Consider the following 27,268-nt stretch of genomic DNA (forward strand, 5'->3'; position numbering starts at 1 on the left):
TTTCTGATACTATTACTCATAACCCTGAAGAATTTCCTTTTTTCATCACCTCTTGAAATGCAGGCATGCTGGTGATGGATGTTCCCTCTAGTGTTTGAAAATGTCTTAATTTATCTTCATCTTGGGACACTATCAATGATATTGAACTCTGGGTTGGAAGATTTTTTTTCTTGCAATGACTATTCCATTATTTCTTATTTTCCTTACTCATAAGTTTCTGGGCATATAGGTGTTATTATTCTCTGGTTGTTTTCAAGATTTTTTTTTTTAATCTCTTTCAGAAGTTTGAGTTTAATGCATCCACTCATGACTTGATTTTTATCTATCTTATTTGGGTTCTGTTGGGCTTCCTGAATTTGACTTTGTGTTTTTCAACAAATTTGGAATAGTTTCAGCCATTATTTCTTCAAATATTTCTCTGCCAATTGTTTCCCTCTTCTTATATGGTCCTAAGTACAGATGTCCTACCCTTTGATGTTATCACATCAGTCTCTTTTAAAAATTATTTTTGGTCTCTTCTGAGATTGCATTATTATTCTTATCTAATTCAGACCATTTGAGGGGGACAAGAGGTGGATAGTTACGTGTTGCCGTAGGAGGAGTCACAAAGAAGCACAGGTTGTAATTAAGGGAAGAGCCTCATAAAACGTATGGCAGAGCAACACTTTCTAAATGCTGAAGTCTTATTTTATCTATAAGTTTACACTCATTAATTACCATGAAATAAAATTTTTACATTAGTAAATTTGGTACATGAGATTGGAAAGACACAGCTCTGTACTTTTTGTATTCTCTCTGGAATTGAGTGCCTGCAAAGAAAATACTTTCTGGTCTGTTCCAATAACAGTAAATTTTTAAAAGGCACCATCTTCCTCTGAATTTAGTATTGAAATGAGTACAGTTTAACTCTGGGATCCAGAAAAACAAGCCCATTCATTATGTTGAACACCTAATGTATATTCTCAGAAGGTTAGACACAGGAAGTTGCCATTTCCCTGACTTCTCCACAACTCTTTCTATTCTGAATTCACTCTTCATTAACATCCTCCTAACATTGTTCCATATTTAAATAGCTCCAGTGGTTTTGGTGGCTCCCCTAACCCAAGCTCACTCTACCAAATAAATCCCATGGCTTCTCATGGGTACGTGTAAGACTTTAGGCACCTTTTTATAAATGTTTAGATATGTAGTAAGTACTTTGGGAGAAAATTGGGAGGTGTCCCACATCAGGATGTATTAAGCAGCTTCTCTTTCATTTTCTCCATTTTCAATAATAAAAGTTCATATGTGTGGATGGGATGCTCCAGCATTGGAAAGAAGAGAGCATTTTGGTGTCTTCTTCCCCTAGGATCCTGTAGGATCCCCAAATCTAGACCTTGACAGTACCTTTCAAATTTCTTCAATTCAAAAAAAAAAAAAAAGATAGCTTTTAAATACATCCAAAACAACATATTGTGGAAGGACACAGTGGTTCTTCTTCATTGAGAAAAAGAACAGTAACCATGACTTGATTTTCAAAATGGGAATGCATGTCTAGTAAAAAATTACTCTTGTTTAGTGTCCATACCTGATGTGTTGAATTTCTTGAAAATCTTGTTTAAAATACAGTATGTTTGATGTATATGAATGAATTGGTTAAATCGATGATATTTTTGATGCCACATTATACCAATATATTGAAACAATAGAGATTTGGATAGGTGAAAAGAGGAAAACAAAGTTTTAGACTTCGAGTCTTCTTGAAATCCGAGTTTACTAAATATTAAGGAAACAAAATAAGAAAAGAGGACATATAGTAAGAACTGAATGTGGTTACACATTATTTTAAGGATCTTTAGGGATTATGTTATGTATTCTTCAGATCAGCCCTAGTAAGTGGCTATAATTATGGCCCTCATATCAGATGATGAAACTGAAGCATGAAGTTTTTAAGTAAAAACAATTGAGATTTAGTGGATACTTTTGTGCCAAGAGGTGTTCTTCAAATAATCTTCAAGTAACTCTATGAATCAAACATGATTTCCATTGTATTTTCCAGGAGAGGAGCCTGAGTCTAAGTAAGTCATAGGGCTAAGACTGTGCATTCAGAAAGTACGTTGAAATGACCTGGTTTCATTGGCGATGTCCTTGAACTTTACCCCATACTGGTTACTCTCATTTTTATATTGATTAGGGATCCTGGTGAAAGCATCTATAAGATGATGTTTACCACTAAACAAAACTACCTTCTGAGAATATTTGGTATAGAGGACACACACACAAACAAACTAGAATGGAAGTAAAAAAGTAACTAATCTTTTTTCTATTTTCCAATATTGTTTTTTTCAAACAGACTTACTTATCTCATAAAATACAATGAGAAAAATATTCCTGTTACTATTGTAGTAGATTAGGTATATTTCAGTGATCTACATTTCTTCCATCTGACCACTTTGAAAAGAGTAACTTTGCAGACAATTAAAGGCAAGTTGGATCATGTGACTTCTTTTCACAATATAATGTGAATAAGAAAGTAACATCTTACAAGTTCAGGGCCCAGGCATTAAGAATCACATATCTCCCTCCCCCTATGGTCTCACAGAACATAATAAATGAAAATAAAATAAAATAAATCTTAAAAAAATAAAATGTTAATTAAAATATTAACTTAAATATTAACACATCTCCTGGCTCCTCTGAGAGGTACTAATCTGTTATAAAAGGTCTCTCACCTTTTATCTCACTCCTCTAAGAATAAAATGCATAAGAAAGATCTGAACTGAATCTGTAGTCTGAGGTCAAGTTCATACATGTTCAGCCTACAACAGCTGAAACACCGCCAAACTATAAATGGTTGAATGAGGAATAAATTTAAATTATTTTTAAAGAATTTTTAAAAGATTTTATTTATTTATAAATGAAAGAGAGAGAAAGCATGCACAGGCAGGGGGAGGGGCAGAGAAAGAAGCAGGCTACCTTCTGAGCAGGGAACCCTCCAGGGGACTGACCCTGGGACCCTGGGATCATGATCTGAGACAAAGGCAGCCACTTAGCCAACTGAGCCTCCCTGGGGAACCTTTAGATTATTTTTAAATGTAAACGCAATCTTGGGCAGTTTGTAATACCACTTTAGCAGTTAGTTAACAGTTGTTATTCACGTATTGTATGAAATTAATTTTGAATATTCGTATAATTTCTCTATATGAGTTTAGGGAATAAATATAGAGAATATAAAGAACAAAGCTATATTCAAAGAGATAATATATATGAAATACTAACTCATTTTGCAAGTTATAATCAAATGTAAGCTTTTTCCCTCTTGTGAATAAACTAGGGTAGAAATGTCTCTGAATAATTATCAGATTACTAAAGGCTTTCCCAAATTCTGTCAATACCCAACTCTTTGACCCACAACAAGTATCATGATATTTTTAATTCTTGTTTTCTTTTTTATTTAACTTTTTTTCCCATTAAAGTATTTTTCTAAGCATTGCAGTGAAGAGTAGCAAAAGTAGGGATGTGGAGAATTTAATAAAACAGGATTATCTTCCAAACTATCTACAACCCAGGTGAGAAAAAAACAAACAAACAAACAAGAAAATATATCAAAGAACACTGGTTATTATCCAAGGAAAATACCAATCTTGGTAAAAAAACCAAATCTAATCATTATTAATGCTGCACTAAAACAGATTCAGAAGACAGATGTTGGTTCCATTCTCTGAGGATGTGGGACAGATATTAATGGTTCTTATATAGCAACCCTGTTGTAGGATAAACTCGAGTGCCTGTTTTTTTCTGATTTGTTGTTGTTGTTATTTATAATAATTTATTACAATTGAAGATATGATCTTCTATCCCATGAGCATCCATTCAGGTGCCTTTCAACTGGTAAGCTGCTTTCATAACTGGATTGCTGCTCTTAAAAATGCCCTCTAAATCTTCAAGTTGACAAGTCTGCCTTGGCTTAAAACTCCTTGTTCCAGGCCTTATAAGCTACCCCAGCTCTTCACACCTTTATAAGAAAAGGTCTTCAAACTCAGCACCCCAGTAAGCCATCTATGATAGTGGCCTGTAAGCCCCCAAAATGTTGGTGCAGACCTGTCAGAGACTCAAGTCCACCCTTTCAACTTCCAGCTAATTACGTTTAGTGCCTGTTTGCCCATGGCTGGGGTGTGAAACTTGAACTTTAGGATCTTGGCACCCACTTGCACCCCTTTGACCACGAACTGTCCATCAGAAGCCATTAAAAGCCACAGTGCACTCATGCCCTACACCATTCCTAGGGAAAAGATTAGGATTTTTGAGATAGCATTTTGTTCTAAAGTAAGTCTAAGCATGTCATTTTTCCATCATCTATATGGGTCATTTATACCAGCCATAATTTCACGACTATAGAAGGTGTACTTCATAAGTTAGAAAAAGGGCATTGCACAAAGGTTGGGAACCCCTGAGGTAAACAACGATGCACTGCTGAATGCAGCCATTGAGAGAACCACATGGGCAACCCCAACCACCGACCTTTTTGAGCAAGAGGCCAAAGGAGGGTGGGGCCATGGTCGTTAACAAAAACCCACTAAGGTCACTCAGCATGCACATACCCTGAGTGCCTGTTAACCATTTAGTCCTCTCAGCTCCACTTGATCTTAGCCAAAAGGCCGAGAAGCAATTAGTCCTCTCAGTATCACATGGATCCCTCAGTGCCCTGTTCTCAGGTAAAGGAGCTAGGCTCTATCAACTTCTCTTCCTTGCTAGCTCACATGAAGTTGAGTTCTGTTGGTAAAAAACAATGGAGAAACACATCAGAAAGGGCTCTTCTTCCTGGTTTCATGGTGTTTGGCTCCTATGGCTTCGTTGCCAACAGCACACACGCAGGAAGTCCTGTGTATTCAGCCTCCAGCAAGTTTTGTGGCCAGTCCCAGTCACAACTTCCTTCCCTATGCTCCGTCCCTCCTAACAGGGGTTCTTCCTGTCTGCCAGTCACAGCTTGAGATCCATCCTCACCTCGTTCAGCCTGCGGACTGTGGAGCTGCCCTGTCCCAGGCCAATGCAGTGAGCATGTTTGCCATGAAGCTGGGTGTGGCCATATTGTCTTCAATAACATCTAAATCCCATCTTCAGAGAGTAGATCTGTCTTTCTCAGTGTTCACTACTTTGGGTACTTTCCTTTTACTCAAAGGTATTTTATAATTTTCCTTATCTTAGCAACCTTTCCTTTTAGTACTTTCCCTTACAAATACTTAATAATTGTTTATATCAATCTTCCTCTGGTTTCTGTCTCCTGGCTCAATTCTGATTGATAACATTGCCACCCTAGGTTGTCATTTGCGGTCTCTTTAAGGATTATGAGAAATCAACTCATTTGGAAATATGAGTGGAATTATTTACCTTGGTGAGAGCTTTATAGTAACAGTATTTGATATTTTAATTTGTAATTTATGATTTAACAAATACCAAAAACTTAAGAAATGTATAATTTGTCTCTGACTATTTATATTATTTACATTAATAAAATTAAGACAGAAAAATAGTTCTATGACACCAAGGGGGAAACCTCAGGTACACTTCGGGCTTTGCGTGATTATGATGCAAACTGCAGGTTCCTCGTTGGTAACTAATGAATCATTCTAGTGAGTGATGCTGATAATGAGAGAAGCCAGGCACATGTGCATACAGCGACAATGTAAGCTAGCTCTGTACTTTCCTCTTAATTTTGTTGTCAATCTAAAATTGCTCTAAAAATAATATCAGAAATATTTCTGAGAAAAAAATTGGCTTATAAAGAAATGAGATATATATAATTTTTTAAGATGGTGAGAAAGCATTATACCAAAATTAAGTGGCTAATATGCCTGGTGTTTACAAACATATGTTTTCCTTTCTAAACAGGAGTCAAAAGAACATTTTCTTGAGTCAAAATTAAAAAATGGGCAATCCTTGTCACTCTCTGAGGATATCGACAACCTGAAATACAGAGAATTAGATGGTATTAATCTTAGCAATACATAACATAATATTCTGTTGAATAAACAATTTATTTAGACACATAGTTATATCTCTAAATCTGCCCCATATAATTTTTCTATAGAAACACCTCAACAATTGTGTTTATATAGTTGTTCACATATTGCTATTTTTCTTCATAAAAGCAATTCTTTTAAGTCATGAAATATAAATGTTCTCAAGAAACTTACCCTTTGGAAAAGAAAGATGAGCCTTTTGGCCACACAGATGAATTATAGTGGCTTCTCTGGCAGACTTTAATCCATGAAGAATGAATGAAGACATACAACAAACACTATGAGAAAGCAAATTTTATTAGAAGTCAAATAAAAGCTCATAGTCATTTGAATTTTGTAGTCACAAATTTAACTCTTTCTTACTTTATAGAATCTTTTAAACTATCATATAATGTTCTATCATTAGATATTCTATCAAACTATCATATAATGTTACACACTGGACATATTATAAGAGTATCATAGTAGGAGTGAGTGAAAAGGACAAACTTACAAAGGCAACAATTTCTGGGTCCTAAAAACTGATCAAAGGTTAACAATATTTTATGAAATATCTATCATTGAAAATCACCCCTAGTGATTCAAGCAAGAAAAAGCACATCCATAGTCTTTTTGTCCAGCACTGCTCCCTTGCCTCCCTGCCTGCCCACTGTAGCTCAGTGATCCAGAAGCTTGTAGTTCCACAATTTGGAGAAGCTGCAGAAAGCAATGGTGTTGGTGCCACAGACTCAATTAGCAGTAGATAAGGGACTGAAATAGCCCATTGACTTTTCAGCTCATAGTGATGATTTCTCTTGGTACAAATGAAGAAAACCCATATGTTTACTAGTCAGATGTTGTGGTCAAACACTGTGACCCCCATAAATACTTAAGATTCTGTTACTGAGAGTACAACGGAAGAGTTGACAAGAACTCTCTACACACTCTTGGTGGATGGAAAAAAAAATATATATATATATATATATAAGCACATAGAAAGAGGATACCAAGATGAACCCAGTAGAAAATAGAACTGCTAGTAAAGTTATGAGCAATCCCCCCTTCTCTCTCTCTCTCTCACACACACATACACACACACACACATGCACACACGTGCAAACACACACATGCACACACATCACATTGCAGATGGTGGAAGCTCTACTGACTTGTAGTCTTTGCACACAGTCTTTGGAAAAAATTAGTGTTTGACATCTAAGCTACAAAGTCACAAGGGCAAGCCCTAGGAATGTTGGCTCAAAAATATAAACAAACAATAAGAATTTGGAAAAACTGAGCAGACCTATCAGCAGGCAGACTTAGAAGATTTTGTAGTAAAACTTTTTGCAAGTTTCAAAAATAATAAATCAAAGAAAAATGAAATAGAATTCATACTTACTAAACTATATAATCAAAAATTCTACCTAAAAAACTTAAAAAAGACATGAAAACGAACTGGGAGGGCACCTGGGTGTCTCAGTCAGTTAGTTAAGTGTCTGACTCCTGGTTTTATTTAATCATGATCTTGTGGTTGTGGGATTGAGCCCCTGTCAGTCTCCACAGTCAGTGCAATCTGCTTCAGATTCATTCTCCCTCCCACTCCACGCCTCCCTGCTTGCATGTGTTCACTCTCTCTTTCTATAAAATAGATAAATAAAATCTTCAAGAAAAAAAATAATGGAAAGGAACTGGAAAATGTCTTCCATACTAAGGGAAAATAAGGTCTATAGAAACTTGTATGAAGATGTTAAATTTATTTGAAAAATAAAAGTATTTTAAAGTAATATTTAAAAATCTATTTAAATTATAAAGAAAACTATGTTCAAATAATTAAATGAAAATATTATGGCAGCAATAGTTCAAGTAGGAATTATAAACAGAGAAATAAAACTATGCAACTAGAGCTCAGAAATCCTGTTTATAAATACATATCTCAAATGAAAAATTCACTGTATTGGCAATACAGAAAATTTGTGATGCAGTAGAAGAAAAATGACCAGGTTGTCAAAGGAGTAACATAATTTATTCATCCCATAGGATGAGAAAGAAAAAAGAAAAAATAACAATGTTCAGGACATTCCAAATAGTATCAGGAAAACCTGCATAGGTCTAAATTCAAACTGAGAAGGACAACAGGGCAGAAAAAAAGAAAAAAGACAACAGAAAAAAAAGAATCCTAGGGCAGAATGTATAAACAACTTCTCAAATATTTAAAAAATAGTCCTGGACACCAGGGGCTTAGCAAACTACTAGTAGAGCCATAGAAATCCACAACTAAGACATCATAATGAAATGGCTGAAGCACACTTCCAAACTACAGACAAAAAAAATATTCCTGAGGGAACAGAATGGATCATGAAGGGACTTGAATCAGTGTGAAGATCAGGGAATGGGTGATAATATCCTCCACCTCCAGCAGCATTAGACCTCATCATCTACCACAGAATCCTTATCTGCCTGGCACAGTATTTCAGATTGCAGGGGGATAACATCAGCAAGATGAAGATACACAAAACCCTAAATTCCCCATGTAAACAATAATTTAAAAATATACCCAGACACACAACTATGTGTATTTGGTCTAATCATTTTTGATGAACGTGCCAAGACCATTCAGTAAGGAAGGGACTGTATCTTTCACAAATGGTGTTGGGAAACTGATTATTTGATATAAAAGAATGAAATTGGATGCCAATATTTACACCATATACTAAAGTTAACTCAAACCAAGTTAAAGACCTAAACACAAGATATAAAACTGTAAAATTCCTTGAAGAAAATATGAGGGGAAAGGGAAAACATTGTATTTGGCAATGATTTCTTGATATGACACCAAAGGCAAAGACCACAAAGGAAAAGTCTGTTGTAGACAAATGGGCTACATTAAACTAAAATGTTTCTCTGACTCAAAGGGCATGATTAAGAGAATGAAATGACAGAGTATGAAAAAAAAATGCTTGTAAATCATATATAAAACAAAGGATTCATATCCAAAATATATAAGGAATCATATGAGTTAGTAACAAAACCCAAATAACCCAATTTAAAAATGGGCAAAGGAATTAAAAGGAGATTTTTTCCAAAGAAAATATACAAATGGTTAAAAACATATGAAAAGATGCTCAATGTCACTAGTTATCAGAGAGATGCAAATCAAATTCTCTAAGATATTTCCTCATACTCCGTAAGATGTATACTATTAAAAAAGTGTTGGTCTTACCAATACACTATTGTTGGGAATATATATTGGTGAGCTATTATGAAAATATGAAAAACAGTATGGTGCTTCTTCAAAAAATTGAAACTAGAATTGCCATATGAATCAGTAAATCTACATATAGGAAATATATACAAAAATTGAAAGCAAGATCTCAAATAGATATCTGTTCACCCATGCTGACTACAGCATTATTCACAGGAGCCAAGAGGTTGAAGCAGCCCAAAAGTCCACTAACAGATGAATGGATCAAGGAAACATAGTATACATATACCAATATAATATTATTCAGCCTTAGAAAGGAAGGAAATCCTGTCACATGCTACAACATGGATGAAATGTCACGATGTTATGCCCTACCTATCAGGTTCCATGTTATGGCTCTGGGTCTTACTGTAAATGGAGCTTCTGCTCTGAACCACAACCCCATCCCAGGCCTGGACTCTGAACTGCCATTGCTAACACAAGGTTGGTGCTGCTTGGACCTTTTCCTCCACCTATGGAAGCTCAAGCCTTTGACCCATCATTGCTAGGGTCAAGCTCTCACTGCCTTGAGTCCCATTCTGTAGGTTCCTTTGAAGGGTCCTGAGTACTCATTGGGGGTACTGTACTGCTACATCCCAAGACAAATTTTCAGCTCCCAGGTCACAGCTTTGAACTGTTACTGGGGGTTAGACTGCTAGAGCTCCATGCTCAGCTCCTTGGGTCCTGACACATGATTTGAAAAAACCACCACAGGTTCATGCTGTTGCTATCTTGTGACTGCTACTTGGGACAGAATTGAAACTTCGACTTACTGTCCTCAGACTATGCTGCTACCACACCCTGCCCCACAGCATCACGTCCCAAATGAATCTTGTCATCCAAAAGCCCATGTCACTCCTACATTCTTCCCTCCAGCCAGCCAGAGTCACATGGTGAGCCCCTGAGACCCAAGTACAGTTTTCAGGGAATATGTGCATGTCTCCACCCCAGACCCGAGTGCCACAGCCACAGCAAGTGCACCTGTGCACCAACACGCAGTTGCTATGGTGTTTCCATTGGTACCTGATCCTGGATGACAGCTCCAGTAATGCTTTGAGAGCTCCGAGGTCAGCATGCCAAACCAGACACCAAAAAGTATCCTCTCCGCAAGAATTTCTTCCCATGGATGACACAAGAGAGAGTGGGATGATATGTTTAATGTAATCAATGGGAAAATTACCTGTCAACCAAGAATACCTCACTCAACAAAGCTGTCATTCAGAATTGAAGAAGAGATAAAGACTTTTCCAGCATCTCCGAGGATAGCATGTCAAAGTTTTAACTCTCGCCCAAGATGGCAGTCAGAGGAGAGGAGAAGCAAGATCCTAGTGATGGTTGGTTAATGCCATGTGTCAGAAGAAATGTTAACTATTAGACCTGCCCTATGGAAATGTTAAAGTGAATTCTTTTTTTTTTTTTTGTAAAGATTTTATTTATTTATTTGACAGAGAGAGAAACCACAAGGAGGCAGAGAGGTGGGCAGAGGGAGAGGGAGAAGCAGGCTCCCCACTGAGCAAGGAGCCTGATGCAGGATAGGATCCCAGGACCCTGAGATCATGACCTGAGCTGAAGGTAGAGGCTTAACCCACTGAGCCACCCAGGTGCCCATTAAAGTGAGTTCTTAAAGCTGAAAAAAAGACAAAAATAAGTAACATAAAAACATATAAAAATATAAAATCACTAGTAGAGGCCGAAGGATAAGGATATTGGATGTTGGTAGAGGCAATGATTTTGTGGATAAGTCACCAAAATCAAGGCAACAAAAACTAAAATAAAAAAGTAGGACTGCATTAAACTAAGGAGCTTCTGAACAGCAAGGGAAACAATAAAAAAAATTGGAAGAACGATGCGCAGAACAGGAGAGAATATTTATCAACTATAAATCAGATAAAGGACTAATATCCAAAATACATAAAGAACTCACACAATGTGGTAAAAAAACAAAGAAAACAATGCAATTTTAAAAATGGGCAAAAAAAACCAAAACAAAATGGGCAAAAGACCTGAGAAGACTTTTCTGAAGACATACAAAAGGTCAAAAGATACGTGAAAGGTCCTCTAAATCACTAATCATCAGGTAAATGCCAATAAACCACAATAAAATATCACCTCACACTGGTTAAGATGTTTTTTTCAAAAAGGATAAGAGTTATCTAATTTTGGTGAGCATGTCAAGAAAAGGAAGTCCTTTGAAGGAAATGTAAATTTGTACTGCCAAATGGATAATAGTGTGGTGGTTTTTAAGAAATTAAAAGTAAAACTGCCATAAGAATCAGTAATGCCGGGGTGCCTGGGTGGCTCAGTGGGTTAAGCCTCTGCCTTCGGCTCAGGTCATGATCCCAGGGGCCTGGGATCGAGTCCCGCATAGGGCTCTCTGCTCAGCAGGGAGCCTGCTTCTCCTCATCTCTCTCTCTGTCTGTCTCTCTGCCTATTTGTGATCTCTCTCTCTGTCAAATAAAGAAATAAAATTAAAAAAAAAAAGAATCAGTAATGCCACTCTTATGTATATATTTAAAGAACTGAAATCATCTCAAAGTTATATCTGCATATCCATTCTCATTGCAACATTAGTCACAATAGCCAGTTATGGAAGGAACCTAAGCATCTGTCAATAGATAAATAATTAAAGAATGTACAATATATATACACATACACAAGCATGCGCAAATATATTTATGCATATTGAAATATTATTCAGACATGAGGAAGTAGAAAATCATGCCATTTGTGGCAAATTGATAGATCTTGAAGACCTTATAGTAAGTGACAAAAGTCTGACGGAGATAGATAAACACTGTCCTCTCACTTATATGGAGATTCTAAAAAAATGAACTTGTAAAAGCAAAGAACAGAATGCTGTTTAGCAGAAGCTGTGAAGTATGGGGAATTGGGGAGATGTTTAAGAATACAAAGTAACAACTAGTAGATAATAAGTTCTGGAAGTCTAATGTACAATGTAGTGATTATAGTCAACATTACTGTATTATAAACTTCAAAGTTGGTAAGACTAAATCTTTGCTGCTCTCAATATCCACAAAAATGATAAATACATAACATGAGAAAGTGTTATCTAGCATTATCTTAGTAATCATACTCTAATACATAAGTGTATCAAATGAACACATTGTACGGTTAAATTTATACAATGTTATATGTCTATTTTAGCTATTAAAAACAAACAAAAGATATATTTGTAATACCTACAGCTTCTACAAAGGAAATAACTTAAGAATATAGCTAAGACAAAAAAGAGGAATTAAAATGGAACACTAAAATAACATGTTTAATACAAAAGTTGTTGGGCAACATGGAAGAAGAAATAAAGACACAGACATAGAATAAGTAGCAAAATGACAGACCCAACCCCAACTATCCCATTAAAGATATTCAAGTGAATTAAATAAATATTTCAATCAAAAGATAGAAATTGTCTCCCAAGTGAAAAGGTAAGATCTACATGCTTTCTGTAACAGACACACATTAGACTCAAAAGCACAATAGGTATAAAAAATGGATAACAAAAGATCTTTCCTACAACAATCAGCCCATAAATGAGCAGAAATAGCTATTCTAGTGTCAGACAAGGTAACTGTAAAAATAAGATATATTATTAGAAATTAAACATTTCAACATGTTAAGGCTCTCAAAATAAGAGGAAAATAAAACAATTACAAACATATATTATTCACTTTGCAACAGAACCTTTAAACACCATGAAACAGAAAATGATGGATTTGGAAGGATAAATAAACAATTTAATGGTATAGTTGGAGATTTAAAAGTTGCTCCATTAGTAGGGAGAGAACAGCTAGTCACAAAATCAGGAGGCCTATGGAAGACTATCCAAGCAGTAGGAACAAGCCTGACATAACTGATGAATGGAGAAAGGGGTCTAGGTCATGCATAGGGATCACATTTTTGAAGAATGGAGATATTCAAAGTAATAGACAAAGGATTAAATTAGAAGCAACAAGGAAAAGACATGCGGACAATTTTCAAACTTGTGGAAAAGTGGTATACTTCTGAAAAATGTATAGTTCCAAGATGAAATCTGTGAATATACCTTGTAGTGGATGATACTAAACTGAGGCTATATTGAAACTTTTAGAGTGGAACTAAAGTGGTGTTTAGAGACAATGTGAAGCTTTGTCACTTATACTCAAAAGGAAGAATGTTATAAAATGCATGACCTGATGACCTTCTCAAGAAGCTATACAGAGAAGAGCCAATTAAAGTTAGAGAACAAGGAAATGATAAACATATATTTAGCCAAAAGCTGATTCTGAATTACATATAGTAGAATAACTCACAGTAGCCCCAAATGGATCAATTCCCAAATATCCAAGAGTATCAACAGTAGTATGGATGAATAAATTTAAGCAGAATCAGACAATGGAACAGAAATGAGTTTGGAGGGATGCCTGGGTGGCTCAGTCAGTTGAGCCGCTGCCTTTGGCTCAGGTCGCAATCCCAGGGTCATAGGATGGAGTCCCGCATTGGGCTCCTTGCTCGGCGGGGAGCCTGTTTCTTTCTCCACCTTTGCCTGCCACTCTGCCCGCTTATGCGCATGCGCTCTCTCTCTCTCTCTCCCTCTCGGACAAATAAAAAAATCTTAAAAAAAAAAAATGAGTTTGGACAATTGAAAACCCAATGAAACTGTATAGGTGAATTGCACAAGTTTTGCTTTCCCTAAAAGAGCCAAGAAAGAAAGAATACATACTGTATGATCCATTTACATAAAGCGTTTTTTAAATGCAGATTAGAACATGAAAGGGGCATTTTGTAGTGATGGTAATATTCGTATTCTCATTCCACATGATGGTGAGTCTTGAAAATGCAGCCATCTGTTGGCATCTTTTGGCATGTAAAATTGCATCCATCTGTATGTACCTTATACCACAGTAAAATTATCATAAGAGAATATTTTGAAAATATGGCAAACATATTTAAAACTAGACATAAAATTGAAAAAATCCTACCAAATTCAACTTTGTGAAAACAAAAACAAAAAGAAATGAAAATATCAGAAGTGTTGTTACATCTTCTAATACAATTTAATCTGTCATTCAGAAAGCTTTTCACACTCAGTTACAGAATATTTAGATGTTTATGAATAAGGAAAAATGTAATGCTAATTGAACAGTAAAAAGAAACCCTTGAGGGTAGAAAGAAGGGCTAATAAAATATGTGTTATGTGCATTTTGATGGGAATGCTAAAAAAAAAAGGAAATTACATGTTTGTGGCATTCATAAATAGATTTGGACTATGTGTGAAAATAAAGGACTATGACGTAAGTAGATTTATTGAAATAATACAATGTTGGATTTACATTTGAAATTCCATAGTCATACTTCATCATATTAGCAGAGTAAAGAAGATCAAATGGTATGATTTCCCTGATGCAGAAGGCAATTAATAAAATTAACATTCACTCTTATTTAAAAAAATATCTTTAGCAAGATAGAAATAAGTAGGAAACATTCATGCAAAGATCTAGAATAGATATAACTCTGGAAAGAACAAGTATAAACTCAATGTTTAAAAAAGGATGGACCATTTCCTTACACCACACAAGAAAATAGACTCAAAATGGATGAAGGACCTCAATGTGTGAAAGGAATCTATCAAAATCCTTGAGGAGAACACAGGCAGCAACCTCTTTGACCTCAGCCGCAGCAACATCTTCCTAGGAACATCGCCAAAGGCAAGGGAAGCAAGGGCAAAAATGAACTATTGGGACTTCATCAAGATCAAAAGCTTTTGCACAGCAAAGGAAACAGTTAACAAAATCAAAAGACAACTGACAGAATGGAAGAAGATATTTGCAAACGACATATCAGATAAAGGACTAGTGTCCAAAATCTATAAAGAACTTAGCAAACTCAACACCCAAAGAACAAATAATCCAATCAAGAAATGGGCAAAGGACATGAACAGACATTTCTGCAAAGAAGACATCCAGATGGCAAACAGACACATGAAAAAGAGCTCCATATCACTCGGCATCAGGGAAATACAAATCAAAACCACAATGAGATATCACTTCACACCAGTCAGAATGGCTAAAATCAACAAGTCAGGAAATGACAGATGCTGGCGAGGATGCGGAGAAAGGGGAACCCTCCTACACTGTTGGTGGGAATGCAGGCTGGTGCAACCACTCTGGAAAACAGCATGGAGGTTCCTCAAAATGTTGAAAATAGAACTGCCCTATGACCCAGCAATTGCACTACTGGGTATTAACCCTAAAGATACAAACGTAGTGATCCAAAGGGGCATGTGCACCCGAATGATTATAGCAGCAATGTCCACAATAGCCAAACTACGGAAAGAACCTAGATGTCCATCAACAGATGACTGGATCAAGAAGGTGTGGTATATATACACAATGGAATACTATGCAGCCATCAAAAGAAATGAAATCTTGCCATTTGCGACAACATGGATGGAACTAGAGCGTATCATGCTTAGCGAAATAAGTCAAGCAGAGAAAGATAACTATCATATGATCTCCCTGATATGAGGAAGTGGTGATGCAACATGGGGGCTTAAGTGGGTAGGAGAAGAATCAATGAAACAAGATGGGATTGGGAGGGAGACAAACCATAAGTGACTCTTAATCTCACAAAACAAACTGAGGGTTGCTGGGGGGAGGGGGGTTGAGAGAAGGGGGGTGGGGTTATGGACATTGGGGAGGGTATGTGCTTTGGTGAGTGTTGTGAAGTGTGTAAACCTGGCGATTCACAGACCTGTACCCCTGGGGATAAAAATATATGTTTATAAAAAATAAAAGATTAAATAAAAAAAATTAAAAAAATTAAAAAGGATGGTTTTTAAAGTATGAAATTGACATAAAAACACATGAGGAGGTTAATGAAACAGAAGTGCAAAATTTATATCCACACATACAGACTGTAGATTTCAACAAAGATACAAATAATTCAGTGGAGGAAGTATAGTCTTTTCAAAAAATATTGTGGAAATAATGGACTATCATATATTTTTAATAAATATATACTTTATACTATGTACAAAACTGCTAAAATTGATCATACATAAATGTAAATGATAAGATTTCAGAAAGATGTATTAGAAAAAATGCATGACCTAATGTTGGACAGACAATAGAACAAGAAAAACATGATCCATAAAAGAAAAAATTGGTGAAGTGTAGTTCGACAAGATAATTTCTACTCTTTGAAAAGAGAAGTAAATCATAGACTTCAGAGGATATATTTACAATCATAATCTCATAAAAGACTGGCTGCCAGGATACATAAAAAATTCTCAAGTATAATTACAAAAATTAAAAATATAACCAAAATATTTCAATAGTCAACTTCTTCAGAAAACATTATATGGATGGCAAATGAGTATAGGAAAAGATGTTCAACACTATTAGTCTTAGGAACATACAAATTAAAACCACTACAAATCAGACTTCTGGTTCTGGAAAGATAGAGGAGGAAAACTTTTCACTATTTCTCCCACCAAACACAGCAAAAAGCCTGGATAGTATATAAAGACAACATAAGAAGATTCAGATAGATGATAAGAAAGCTGACAGAACCAGGTACTCTAGACCTGAGGAATGACATGGTGGTGAGTTCCCTGGAATTTCTCTTTCCCTCACCTGTCCCAGACTGATGACAGAGAGGCTGCCAACCTACGGCCACCAATGGGGACAGACAAAAGCCCCAAGATGTTTTTTCTCTCCAGTCAAAATAGTGGAAAAAAGGCATGCTAGAAAGAGAAAATTTTTAGACACTAACTGCATTATTCATCAAAATCTATTATCTCACAATATGACAAACACAACATCAGAAAAAATAAATTCCCAATGAGTTATAAACCCTATTTAAGAGTTAAAAAATAAATAAAGAAAACTGTAAATTCTGGAAAATAACATAAGCAATTATATTCATTAATTTAGACTAATTTCTGAAATAAGTCCAAAACAATCACTAACACCCAAATGATAAATTGAACTAGAGTTACATTAATAAATTTTTGTACTTGGAGCATGTGGGTGGTTCAGTACTTGGAGCATGTGGGTGAGATCCAGTATCCTGTTGGGCTCCCTGCTCAGTTCAGGAGTCTGCTTCTCCCTCTTCTCCTGCCCCTCCCCCTGCTCATGCTTGCTCGCACTGTCTGTGTGTCTCTCTCTCAAATAAATAAATAAAATATTAAATAAATAAATAATAAACAAATAAATAAATAAATATTGGTGATTAAAAACTCCAGTATGATAGTAAAAATGTAAGTCACTGCATCAAAATGTATTTGTATCTTATAAACTCAAAAAAGAGCTCATATCTAAAATATGACAAGGACTTCTAAGAAGGGAAAAGAAGACATCATCTAGGAGAAATGGGCAAGTATCGAAAGTGACACTAGATGACTTCTCATCCTCACAAAAGATAACATCCTAGTGATTCATGGCCCAGAAAAATAGTGCTGTTATAGAACCACCAGATCTTATTGAATTATTTTTTCTGAGACTACTGAATTAATTTTTCTGAGACTACTGAATTTTGGTTCTATTTGATAAAGTATATATTTAAATAATACATTAGAAAAAATAATGGAATAATTTAATAAATTGAAAACACATAACTATGACCATGCAATTTCATTCTAATCCTTAAATAAAAAGGTATTATAATTAAACATAAATACAATTATAATGTTATAGTTCTATGTTTGTATTTTATGATGATAAATGTAATATTTATTTACCTAAATATATTACTACTATACTTATATGCCTAAATATATTACTACTATTTTTATAGGCCTTTTATATTTATATGCCTAAGTATATGACTATTACATAGTCAGGCATAAATTACTGTACATACAATGTGTGAAAATAGACAAGGAAAGGTTTTCCATAAAATAGTTGTTAATGATACCCACATACTAAAAGGACTAAATTTCTAAGAATAGATTTTAAAAGGTCATATTCATGTAAGACAGGGCAGTGAACATTCACAAACGATAGACTAATTGATAATAGAGATGGATTACAAATATGTGAGAGTGAAAGGTGGCACAATTAAATTGTATACTGCATGAATCCATTGATATGAAGTCCAAAAATAAGCAAAGGTATTTCACAATATGAAAATTAGCAGGGCTAATAAAGGCTCTAAGCTTCTATTTCAGGATCTGATTTGTAATTATGTGGTTCTAGCTCCTTTGTGATCAATTTCACAATCATAGGCTTAGTTTCTTTGATGTGTGGTAAGATTAAATAGTAAAGATTAATTTAGGCAAAATGGCATATATAGAAGCACAGTTTTCTATGAAAAGATAGACTGAAATTTATCAAATTTACATTAACAGCATAAAATATAAATAAAATATTTATATTAAATATTTAGAGCCAAATTATGGAACATTAGCAGACTTTAAAACAATAGCAATTAACTATAAATACAAACACAAACATAAAACTATGGATGAACTCTACAAGTATAATATTATAATATTAACAGATAAGCTCTTAATAAAATGGAAACATCTGAACCTTACCATTTCCTCTTCATCATCTATGGAAAGTAGGTTAGAGTTCTTAGAAGCACAGGACTCTGAACTCTCATGCCATGATTTTCTTTCAGTGCTAATATAATAGCAATTGTTATCACATGTAAGCCACTCTTTCGGACAACAGTGATAAGCTGGAGAAAGATTATGAGAGGTCATCCAAAAGAATTTTGAATACTAACAAATTCAAATTAATTTACATGCTCACCTATGTGTACATATATGTGTGCATAACATATCCATGTATACCTAGGAAGGTATAAATAAGACAAAATATGCTTATGCACACTCAACAGAGAATGGTTAGCCAACCATTCCTTAATTTATGTGTTTATATAGAGCAAACACCCCAAAATTTCCATCTCTCCATGTCATGAGAGTCACTGGAGGAAACCATTATTTGAGATTTATCCCTTATCCCTGTTATAGTAGGAGGGAATTTGAGGTAATGGGTAACAATGGATATGGGAATTTGAGTGAGTATTTCTTCAGATTGTTACATTAGAAGTAATACCCTCATATAGTCATCATTTCTGAAACTTTGTTACATGATTTTCTAATTTATTCTCCCCAAAAGAATCTATTGTCATCTTTTCCTTGTTTAAGATAAAGATAAAATAGAAATCTATGTTAATATCAGAGTTCAGAAAATGATTGTACCTTTTTGGATCCTTGTTTCCAGGAGTGTTTTGTTCTGCTCTGTTCCTTCAGTAACTAGAAAAATTAAAGTAATCCTCACAAAAACTTAATATTAAAGTAAACAAATCATAATGACGTGAGTTTCTTTTTGAAACTTGGTCTATTATTTAGAATGAGAAAGTTCTGTAATAAAGTTGACTTACCAAAAAAAGTGAATAAAATAATGAATATGTGGAGGAAAATATTGCAAAAACATAAAGAACAAACCTCACTGTATCTTACAGTATTTGATTTAACCAATCTCAAGAATTAACTTGTATATCTCCGTAAGGTCTCTCCTATAACTTGTTTTTGAGCAACGAAATCTGAATATGTGTGTAATACTCTCTACAATTATTCTGTTATTTATAATTTTGACAAATTCAGAATAACCATTCCACACTGAGAACATACATGCATTAAAGTGAGGTAATACAATTCCATAATATTATGCAATATTTCAAGGCACTGAAAATCATTAAAGGGAAAAATTCCCTTGTAGTCATTCAAACACTTACAGGGAATAACAGCTATTCTGACCACAGTGGACATCAAGACAAGGCAAATGATTCCCAGGATCCCAGCAATGAGCCTTCCTGAACATAAAGGTAAATGGTTGGAAGAGGAATGAAAACACTGAGAAAGGATTGGCAGAAATAATCCTTAAGAAATTTACATACAGTAGAACCAACAAAGCACAGGGAGTCACATATAAAAATTTGGACCCCGGGGCGCCTGGGTGGCTCAGTGGTTTAAGCCTCTGCCTTCGGCTCAGGTCATGATCTCAGGGTCCTGGGATCGAGCCCCGCATCGGGCTCTCTGCTCAGCGAGGAACCTGCTTCCCCCTGCCTCTCTGCCTCCTTGTGATCTCTCTCTGTCTATCAAATAGATAAATAAAAATCTTAAAAAAAAAATTTGGACCCCAAACTTATATCTATTGTTATAATCATTTCTCAGAATATACCATTGCATTTACAGTAAATTTATTACCCCAGGAGATGTGGGTAAAGATTACAAATTATAGCAAGGCTGGAACAAAGTTAGTCGTCAGATATCAATTACAACACTATATTGCAACTTCAAGCTCTGATCTTCAGAAATGAAAAATACGGAAGATCATTTCCTACTCATTCTCTGCATTCTGCAGCCCAACTGCACATCATAGTACATATACTACAGATATACTTACTGCATGTGTATTACATGTTTTACCTTTACAGTAGGAGTTCTTGCTGTTCCTTTGAGGATCATGAGAAGCATTTTGAAGATTTGAAGCATCTTGAAGCTTTAATTCTACATAGGTTATTTCCTGCTCAGTTTCTGAAATGGGACTCTTAGTGCTCTTAGCTTTCACTTGCTGTCTTTTTGAACCCTTAACCTGACTGAGTTCTGCATAGGTAACTCCTTGGTTATTCATCTCTGCAGCTGCGTGGTGTCAGGCACAGGGCTGAATGAGACTGTACTGAAGGACTTGATGAATAGTGTATGTGATGACAAGATTGCTGAGATAGTCACAGTGGGTGGAGTGTGTGGTGAGTGATAGCATTCATTTGCTGTTGAACAATGTAAAATTTGGTACTAATTTCCTTAGAGCTTTAAAGAAGCATTTCATGATAGAATACATTGTTTTTACGACGGTATTCAATGTTTGACACAACATAGAACATATTCTATGTTTGACACAACTGGTTGGAGTAATGTAAAGCAATAAATTAGGGAAGAAGAAAGGAATTCAGAAATAATATTGTCCTTATCAATGTAAGATCAGATTCAATAGAACTTTTCAATGATAGTGGAATAACTGGGTTAAAATTAAAAACTTGTATAAAATATGCTGTACTCAAGAATTTAAAAATAGAGCTTCCCTATGACCCTGCAATTGCACTACTGGGTATTTACCCCAAAGATACAGATGTGGTGAAAAGAAGGACCATCTGTACCCCAATGTTTATAGCAGCAATGGCCACAGTCGCCAAACTATGGAAAGAACCAAGATGCCCTTCAACAGACGAATGGATAAGGAAGATGTGGTCCATATACACTATGGAGTATTACGCCTCCATCAGAAAGGATGAATGCCCAACTTTTGTAGCAACATGGATGGGACTGGAAGAGATTATGCTGAGTGAAATAAGTCAAGCAGAGAGAGTCAATTATCATATGGTTTCACTTATTTGTGGAGCATAACAAATAGCATGGAGGACATGGGGAGTTAGAGAGGAGAAGGGAATTGGGGGAAATTGGGAGGGGAGGTGAACCATGAGAGACTATGGACTCTGAAAAACAATCTGAGGGGTTTGAAGGGGCGGAGGGTGGGAGGTTGGGGGAACCAGGTGGTGGGTATTAAAGAGGGCACGGATTGCATGGAGCACTGGGTGTGGTGCAAAAATAATGAATACTGTTATGCTGAAAATAAATAAAAGAAAAAAAAAGAAACTAAATTTAAAAAAAATACTGTACCAACTTTTTTGACAACTTTTAAATCCATGTTGGTTAAAAATTGAGTGGTCTAAGATTGAGAGTACTAGTGTTACCACATACAGGATTTTCATGTAGTATATGTCTGTTATTGGGGGATTTACATTTCCTTACTAAAAGGTAGTGCATTGTTATGAAGTGAATTTTTACTTTGAGTAACTGTGGAATTCCAGAAGTCATTTAATTTTAAAAGAAAGATTTTATATATTGAAAAATATTACATGACATCCTAAACTTATTGGAAATCTAAACATTGAAAGTAAAGACCAAAATATATTTTTTAAAAGTGCTTGATCTCTCTGTCAAATAAATAAATAAAATATTAAAAAAAAAACAAAAACGGGGCACCTGGGTGACTCAGTGGGTTAAAGCCTCTGCCTTCAGCTCAGGTCATGGTCTCAGGGTCCTGGGATTGAGCCCCACATCAGGCTCTCTGCTCAGACAGGAGCCTGCTTCCTCCTCTCTCTCTCTCTGCCTGCCTCTCTGCCTCCTTGTGATCTCTCTGTCAAATAAATAAATAAAATATTTAAAAAAATAAAAATGCTTATATAACACTAGAAGTTGACAATTGATTTAATGATAAAGATATTAAATCATAAATGATAAATAAAAGTGTAGATCATTTATGGAAGACCACTGGTGGTACAAACCACAGAAAGATCTCTGAATGTCAAAGGCAGTGTGGACATGTTTACTTGTATAAAGAATTCTAATAAATCAAAGAAGTGTAATTTCATAATTCAATCAATGAGCTCTGTAATAAGTGAAATCTGAAATTACTCCTGGATCTCAGAACTTACAAAGTATGATATTTATAAAGTTACTTTGTGTTTAACTACTTAGCTTCTACTAATCTAAAATGTGAATTAAAATAAAATATAATGCATATAAAGCATTCATACCTTTTAGACTATGTAACATAATTCATTAGACAGGAGTGTCTTTAAGTATTGAATATCTTTTTTTTTTTTTTTTTTGCCAAGTTTGGGTATGTTTTTAAAAAGTCTTTTGAATGTTTGTAGTTAAGTTTAAATTAACATTTGCAGAAGGTACATCATCTTGCTTTTTATGAAAAATCAAATTGCTTTCATTCATCTAAGCAAATGTATGAGGAATTCTGTTTGACCATTATGATTTAATGGATTCATATTAATAATTTATTTTTTAAGACTGGGCTAAATATAAAATAATATGTATAATTATAATTGATGACAAATCCAAGTTAAGTGTTTTCTTTTATGATGCTTATGGATTTCACCTGAAATTACATTGATCTGCAAACACAATTATGTGCATGCATACATTATTAATTACTTCTCTACAGGTAAGAATTCAAATATTTTAGGAAATTCTCCAGGATATTTCATATCCGTTCTTGTTTGTCACCTGAATTGTTGGAATAAATATACCAATGTTCTCTGTGATTTGATTGTATATTAATTGTACCTCGGGTATATCTTATTCAGCATTTGTAATCTACCAGCAAATGAGGCAGCTGAGAGAGAGACAGCAGAGGAGTGACACATACCTTCTGTTGACCAGAGAGTTGGGCATCTTCCAGTGGGAGACCAGGTTACTCTTGTAAACAAACAGTGTCTGTGGTCTTCACAGACTGTTGGCCCTGTGAGAACTGAGTGAGGCAATAGTGGAAAAAGTAGATTTCTCATCAATGTGTCACTTAAAATTTGAACAGGAAATTCTGACACTTGGGCTATTTTGAAGCCAGTGCATCTCATACACACCTCCAGAATGTAAAGGCTTTGAGCTTGTAGTGTGTCATTTAGTTTGTTTGTACCTTGGCAAGTGCCCCTAAGAAATATTTATGTTCCAGGAGATACTGGGGTCACACTTGACCACCAGGCTATTAACTGAATAACAAACACTGAGTACCTAGACTTTCTGAAAAATATCTTAGATGTTTAAGTTTTACTTTTAGAGAAGTTTGCGAAATCTTGGCATTACGTATTTTTTCTTATGCCTTTGCTATGTCATTTCTATTACACTGAAAATATTCAACAATCATCATCCTCTTAACGGGTATTTAATGATATTGCACTAATTCTGAAGACTAACTACATTTGCAAATTTATTGCTACTGTCACAAAAACATCAATTTCCAAACTTATTTTTTTTAAGATTTTATTTATTTATTTGACACAGAGAGAGATCACAAGTATGCAGAGAGGCAGGCAGAGAGAGAGGGGGAAGCAGGCCCCCTGCTGAGCAGAAAGCCCAATTCAGGGCTCCATCCTAGGACCCTGGGATCATGACATGAGCCAAAGGCAGAGGTTTTAACCCACTGAGCCACCCAGGCGCCCCTAAACTTATCTTTAAAAAAAAATCATATTTATTTATTTGAGAGAGAGAGGGAATGAGTACAAGTCGAGGGGAGGGACAAGGGAGAGGAAGAAGTGATCTCCCCACCTAGCAAGGAACAGGAAGCAAAGCTCAAATCCAGGACCCTGGGATCATGACCTTAGCTGAAGGCAGATGCTTAACTCCCCAGACTGAGCTAATCAGACATCCCTCCAAACTTATCTTCTCAATTTTTTTGCCTTAGTTTTTAAAATAGTTGCAATCAATTTTGTTATTTGTAAGTAAGATATTTAGGTTTCTGCTGAAAAACTAAATACAACAGTGAACAATATTGAACAATAACACCATGCCAGAGATCTGAATATTAAATAATTAGCCACTCATTTTTCCTGCTCCCCTATGGCAACCACAACTTTGGTTTCTATATATGAGACTATTTCTCTTTTGTTTGTTTTCATATTTTGCATTACCAGTTAAATCATATGGTATCTGCCTTTCACTGTCTAATTTCATTTAGCATTAAAACTTCTAGGTCCATTAAAATTGTCAAAAATGACAAAATTTTTATTCTTTTTTATTGCTGAGTAATATTCCATTGTGTATATTGTATGTGTGCATACAGATACATATATATACATATATTTTAAGTATAATATATATACTACTTCTTCTTTATACATTCATCTATAGTTGGACACACAGGTTGCTTCCATATCCAGGCTACAGTATTAATGCTGTAATAAATATAGGGTGGAAATGTCTCTTCAAGTGAATGTTTTCATTTTCTTCAAATAGACAGCCTGAATGGATTTTCTGGATATTATGTTATTTCCATTTTTCTTTTTGTTGAGGAACCTCTATACTCACATGCATTATGAATACACCAATTTACATTCCCAGAAACAATGCACAAGATTCCCTTTTCTCCACACTCTTGCCAATAATTGTTATTTCTTTTCTTTTTGATTCTGACAGGTGTGAGATGATAGATACCTTATTGTGGTTTTGACTTGCATTCTCCTGATGATTAATGATGTCGAACATCTTTTTATGTGTCAGTTGGCCCTCTGTATGTTGTCTTTCAAACAATATCTATTTGTTTCTTTGGCCCATTTCTAAATCACTTGTTTCTATACTTTTGGTGTTGAGATGTAGGAGTTCTTTAAATATTTTGGATACTAATCCCTGGCTGGGTATATCACTTGCAAATATCATCCCCCATTAGGTAGGCTGCCTTTTTGTTTTGTTGATGGTTTCCTTGGCTGGGCAAAAAATTTGTGGTTTGATGTATTGTTTATTTTTCATTTTATTGCCCTTCCTTAAGGAGACAGAGCCAAAAGAGCAAAGTTAAGACCTATCTCCAAGAGTTTGTTGCCTATGCTTTCTTTGAGGAGTTTTATGGCTTCTGGCTTTATATCCAGGACTTTGATTCATTTTAGAATGTGTGTGTGTGTGTGTGTGCATGTGTGTGCGCATGCATGCGCATGTGTGTTTATGGTGTAAAAAGTGGTTTGTTTTTATTCTTTATCACATAATTTTCCAGTTTTTTAAACACCATTTACTGAAAACTCACTGTTTCCTATTGTCTATTCTTACCTTTCTTGTCATATATTAGTTGACCATATAAACAGAGTTTTATTTCTGGACTTTGTATTCCATTCCTTTGATCTATGTGTCTGTTGTTGTGTCATGCTGCTTTGATTGCTATGGTTTTGTAGTATAGTTTGAAATCTAAGAGCATGTTACATATAGTTTTGTTTTTCTTTCAAAAGATTGCTTAGGTTTTAAAGTGTAGTTTGTTTGACGTAAATATTGCTACTCCTACTTTCTTTTGACATCTGTTTACATGCTAATGTTTTTTTAACTCCCTCACCATCAATTTGCAGGTGTCTTTAGGTCTAAAATGAGTATCTTGCAGGAAACGTAAAGATGAGTCCTTCTTTAAAAAAAAATAATTTTGACACCATATGTCTTTTAATTGGAGGGTCTTGTCTATTGAAATTCAAAACAATTATTAATAGGTATAATATATTACCACCTTACTATTTTCTTATAATTATTTCTGGAGATTTTCTCTGATCTTTTTTTGTCTTTGTCACCTTTGGCCTTTCTTTCCCATTGAAAGAGTCCCCTTTAATGTTTCTTTCAGGGCTGCTTTAGTGGTAACAAACCTTTAGTTTTTGTTTGTCTGAAAATCCTTTTGTCTCTCCTTCTATTCTGAATGATAACCTTGCTGGATAGGGTATTCTTGGCTGGAGATTTTTCTTATTCATCACTTTGAATGTATCATGCCACTCCCTTTTGACTTGCCAAGTTTCTCCTGACAAATCTGCAGGTAGCCTTATGGATTTTCCTTTTTAAATTAAGGATTTCTTTTGCTGTGTTAAAATTTTTCCTTTATCACCACATTTTCAAAATTAATTACAGTATGTCTGGTGGTGCTGGCCTGCTTTTGTTGATTCTGGTGGGTGTTCTCTGTGCCTCCTGGTTGGATTTGGACTGTAAAAAGGGACAAAGAAGGACATTATATAATCACAAAGGGGACAATACAATAAGAAGATCTAACAGTTTAAATATTTGTCTCCAACTTGGGAGTTCCCAAGTATATAAATCAATTAATAACAAGCTTAAAGAAACTCATTGATAATAAGACAATGGTGGTAGGGGACTTTAACACTCTACTTTTATCAATGGACAGATCATCAAACAGAAAACAAACAAGGCAACAGTGTCTTTGAATGACACACTGGATCAGATGGGCTTAACACATATATTTGGATCACTTCACCCTAAAATAGCAGAATACATATTTTTTTCAAGTTCACATGGACTATTCTCCAGGTCACAAAATAGGTGTCAACAAATAAAAAAGATTGAAGTCATACCATGCACTTTTGACCACAATGATATGAAATTAGAGGTCAACCATTAAAAATTTTGGAAAAAAATACAAATATATGGAGGCTAAACAATATGCTAATAAACAATAAATAGGTCAATCAGGAAGTAAAATAAGAAAAAAAATTA

The 27,268-nt window shown here is 35.1% G+C and overlaps 1 protein-coding gene and 1 long non-coding RNA gene across 5 annotated transcripts; both read right to left on the minus strand.

Moving 5' to 3' along the window:
- Positions 1-5,765: 5,765 nt before the first annotated feature.
- On the minus strand, positions 5,766-23,880 carry LOC116593261 (NKG2-A/NKG2-B type II integral membrane protein-like). 4 transcript variants are annotated; one of them, XM_032347271.1, is made up of 6 exons: positions 23,454-23,874; positions 19,966-20,043; positions 19,430-19,483; positions 18,758-18,903; positions 6,174-6,277; positions 5,766-5,943 (listed from the first exon to the last, which is right to left on the minus strand). In XM_032347271.1, exons 1-6 carry the CDS (start codon positions 23,659-23,661, stop codon positions 5,823-5,825), a joined length of 711 nt encoding a protein of 236 aa, XP_032203162.1. In that variant the 5' UTR covers positions 23,662-23,874; the 3' UTR covers positions 5,766-5,822. The 4 variants fall into 4 exon arrangements, with proteins under 4 accessions (XP_032203162.1, XP_032203163.1, XP_032203165.1 ...); XM_032347272.1 differs by lacking the exon at positions 23,454-23,874 and adding an exon at positions 20,660-21,110; XM_032347274.1 differs by lacking the exon at positions 19,430-19,483 and having other exon boundaries at positions 23,454-23,880.
- Positions 23,881-26,193: 2,313 nt separating this feature from the next.
- Positions 26,194-26,684, minus strand: LOC116593262. Its single transcript, XR_004286846.1, has 2 exons — positions 26,646-26,684; positions 26,194-26,581 (listed from the first exon to the last, which is right to left on the minus strand). It is a non-coding gene; the product is annotated as an uncharacterized LOC116593262 (long non-coding RNA).
- Between the last annotated feature and the right edge of the window lie 584 nt (positions 26,685-27,268).

This window comes from Mustela erminea, chromosome 6 (genome assembly GCF_009829155.1).
Source record: "Mustela erminea isolate mMusErm1 chromosome 6, mMusErm1.Pri, whole genome shotgun sequence".
Taxonomy (NCBI): Eukaryota; Metazoa; Chordata; class Mammalia; order Carnivora; family Mustelidae; genus Mustela; species Mustela erminea.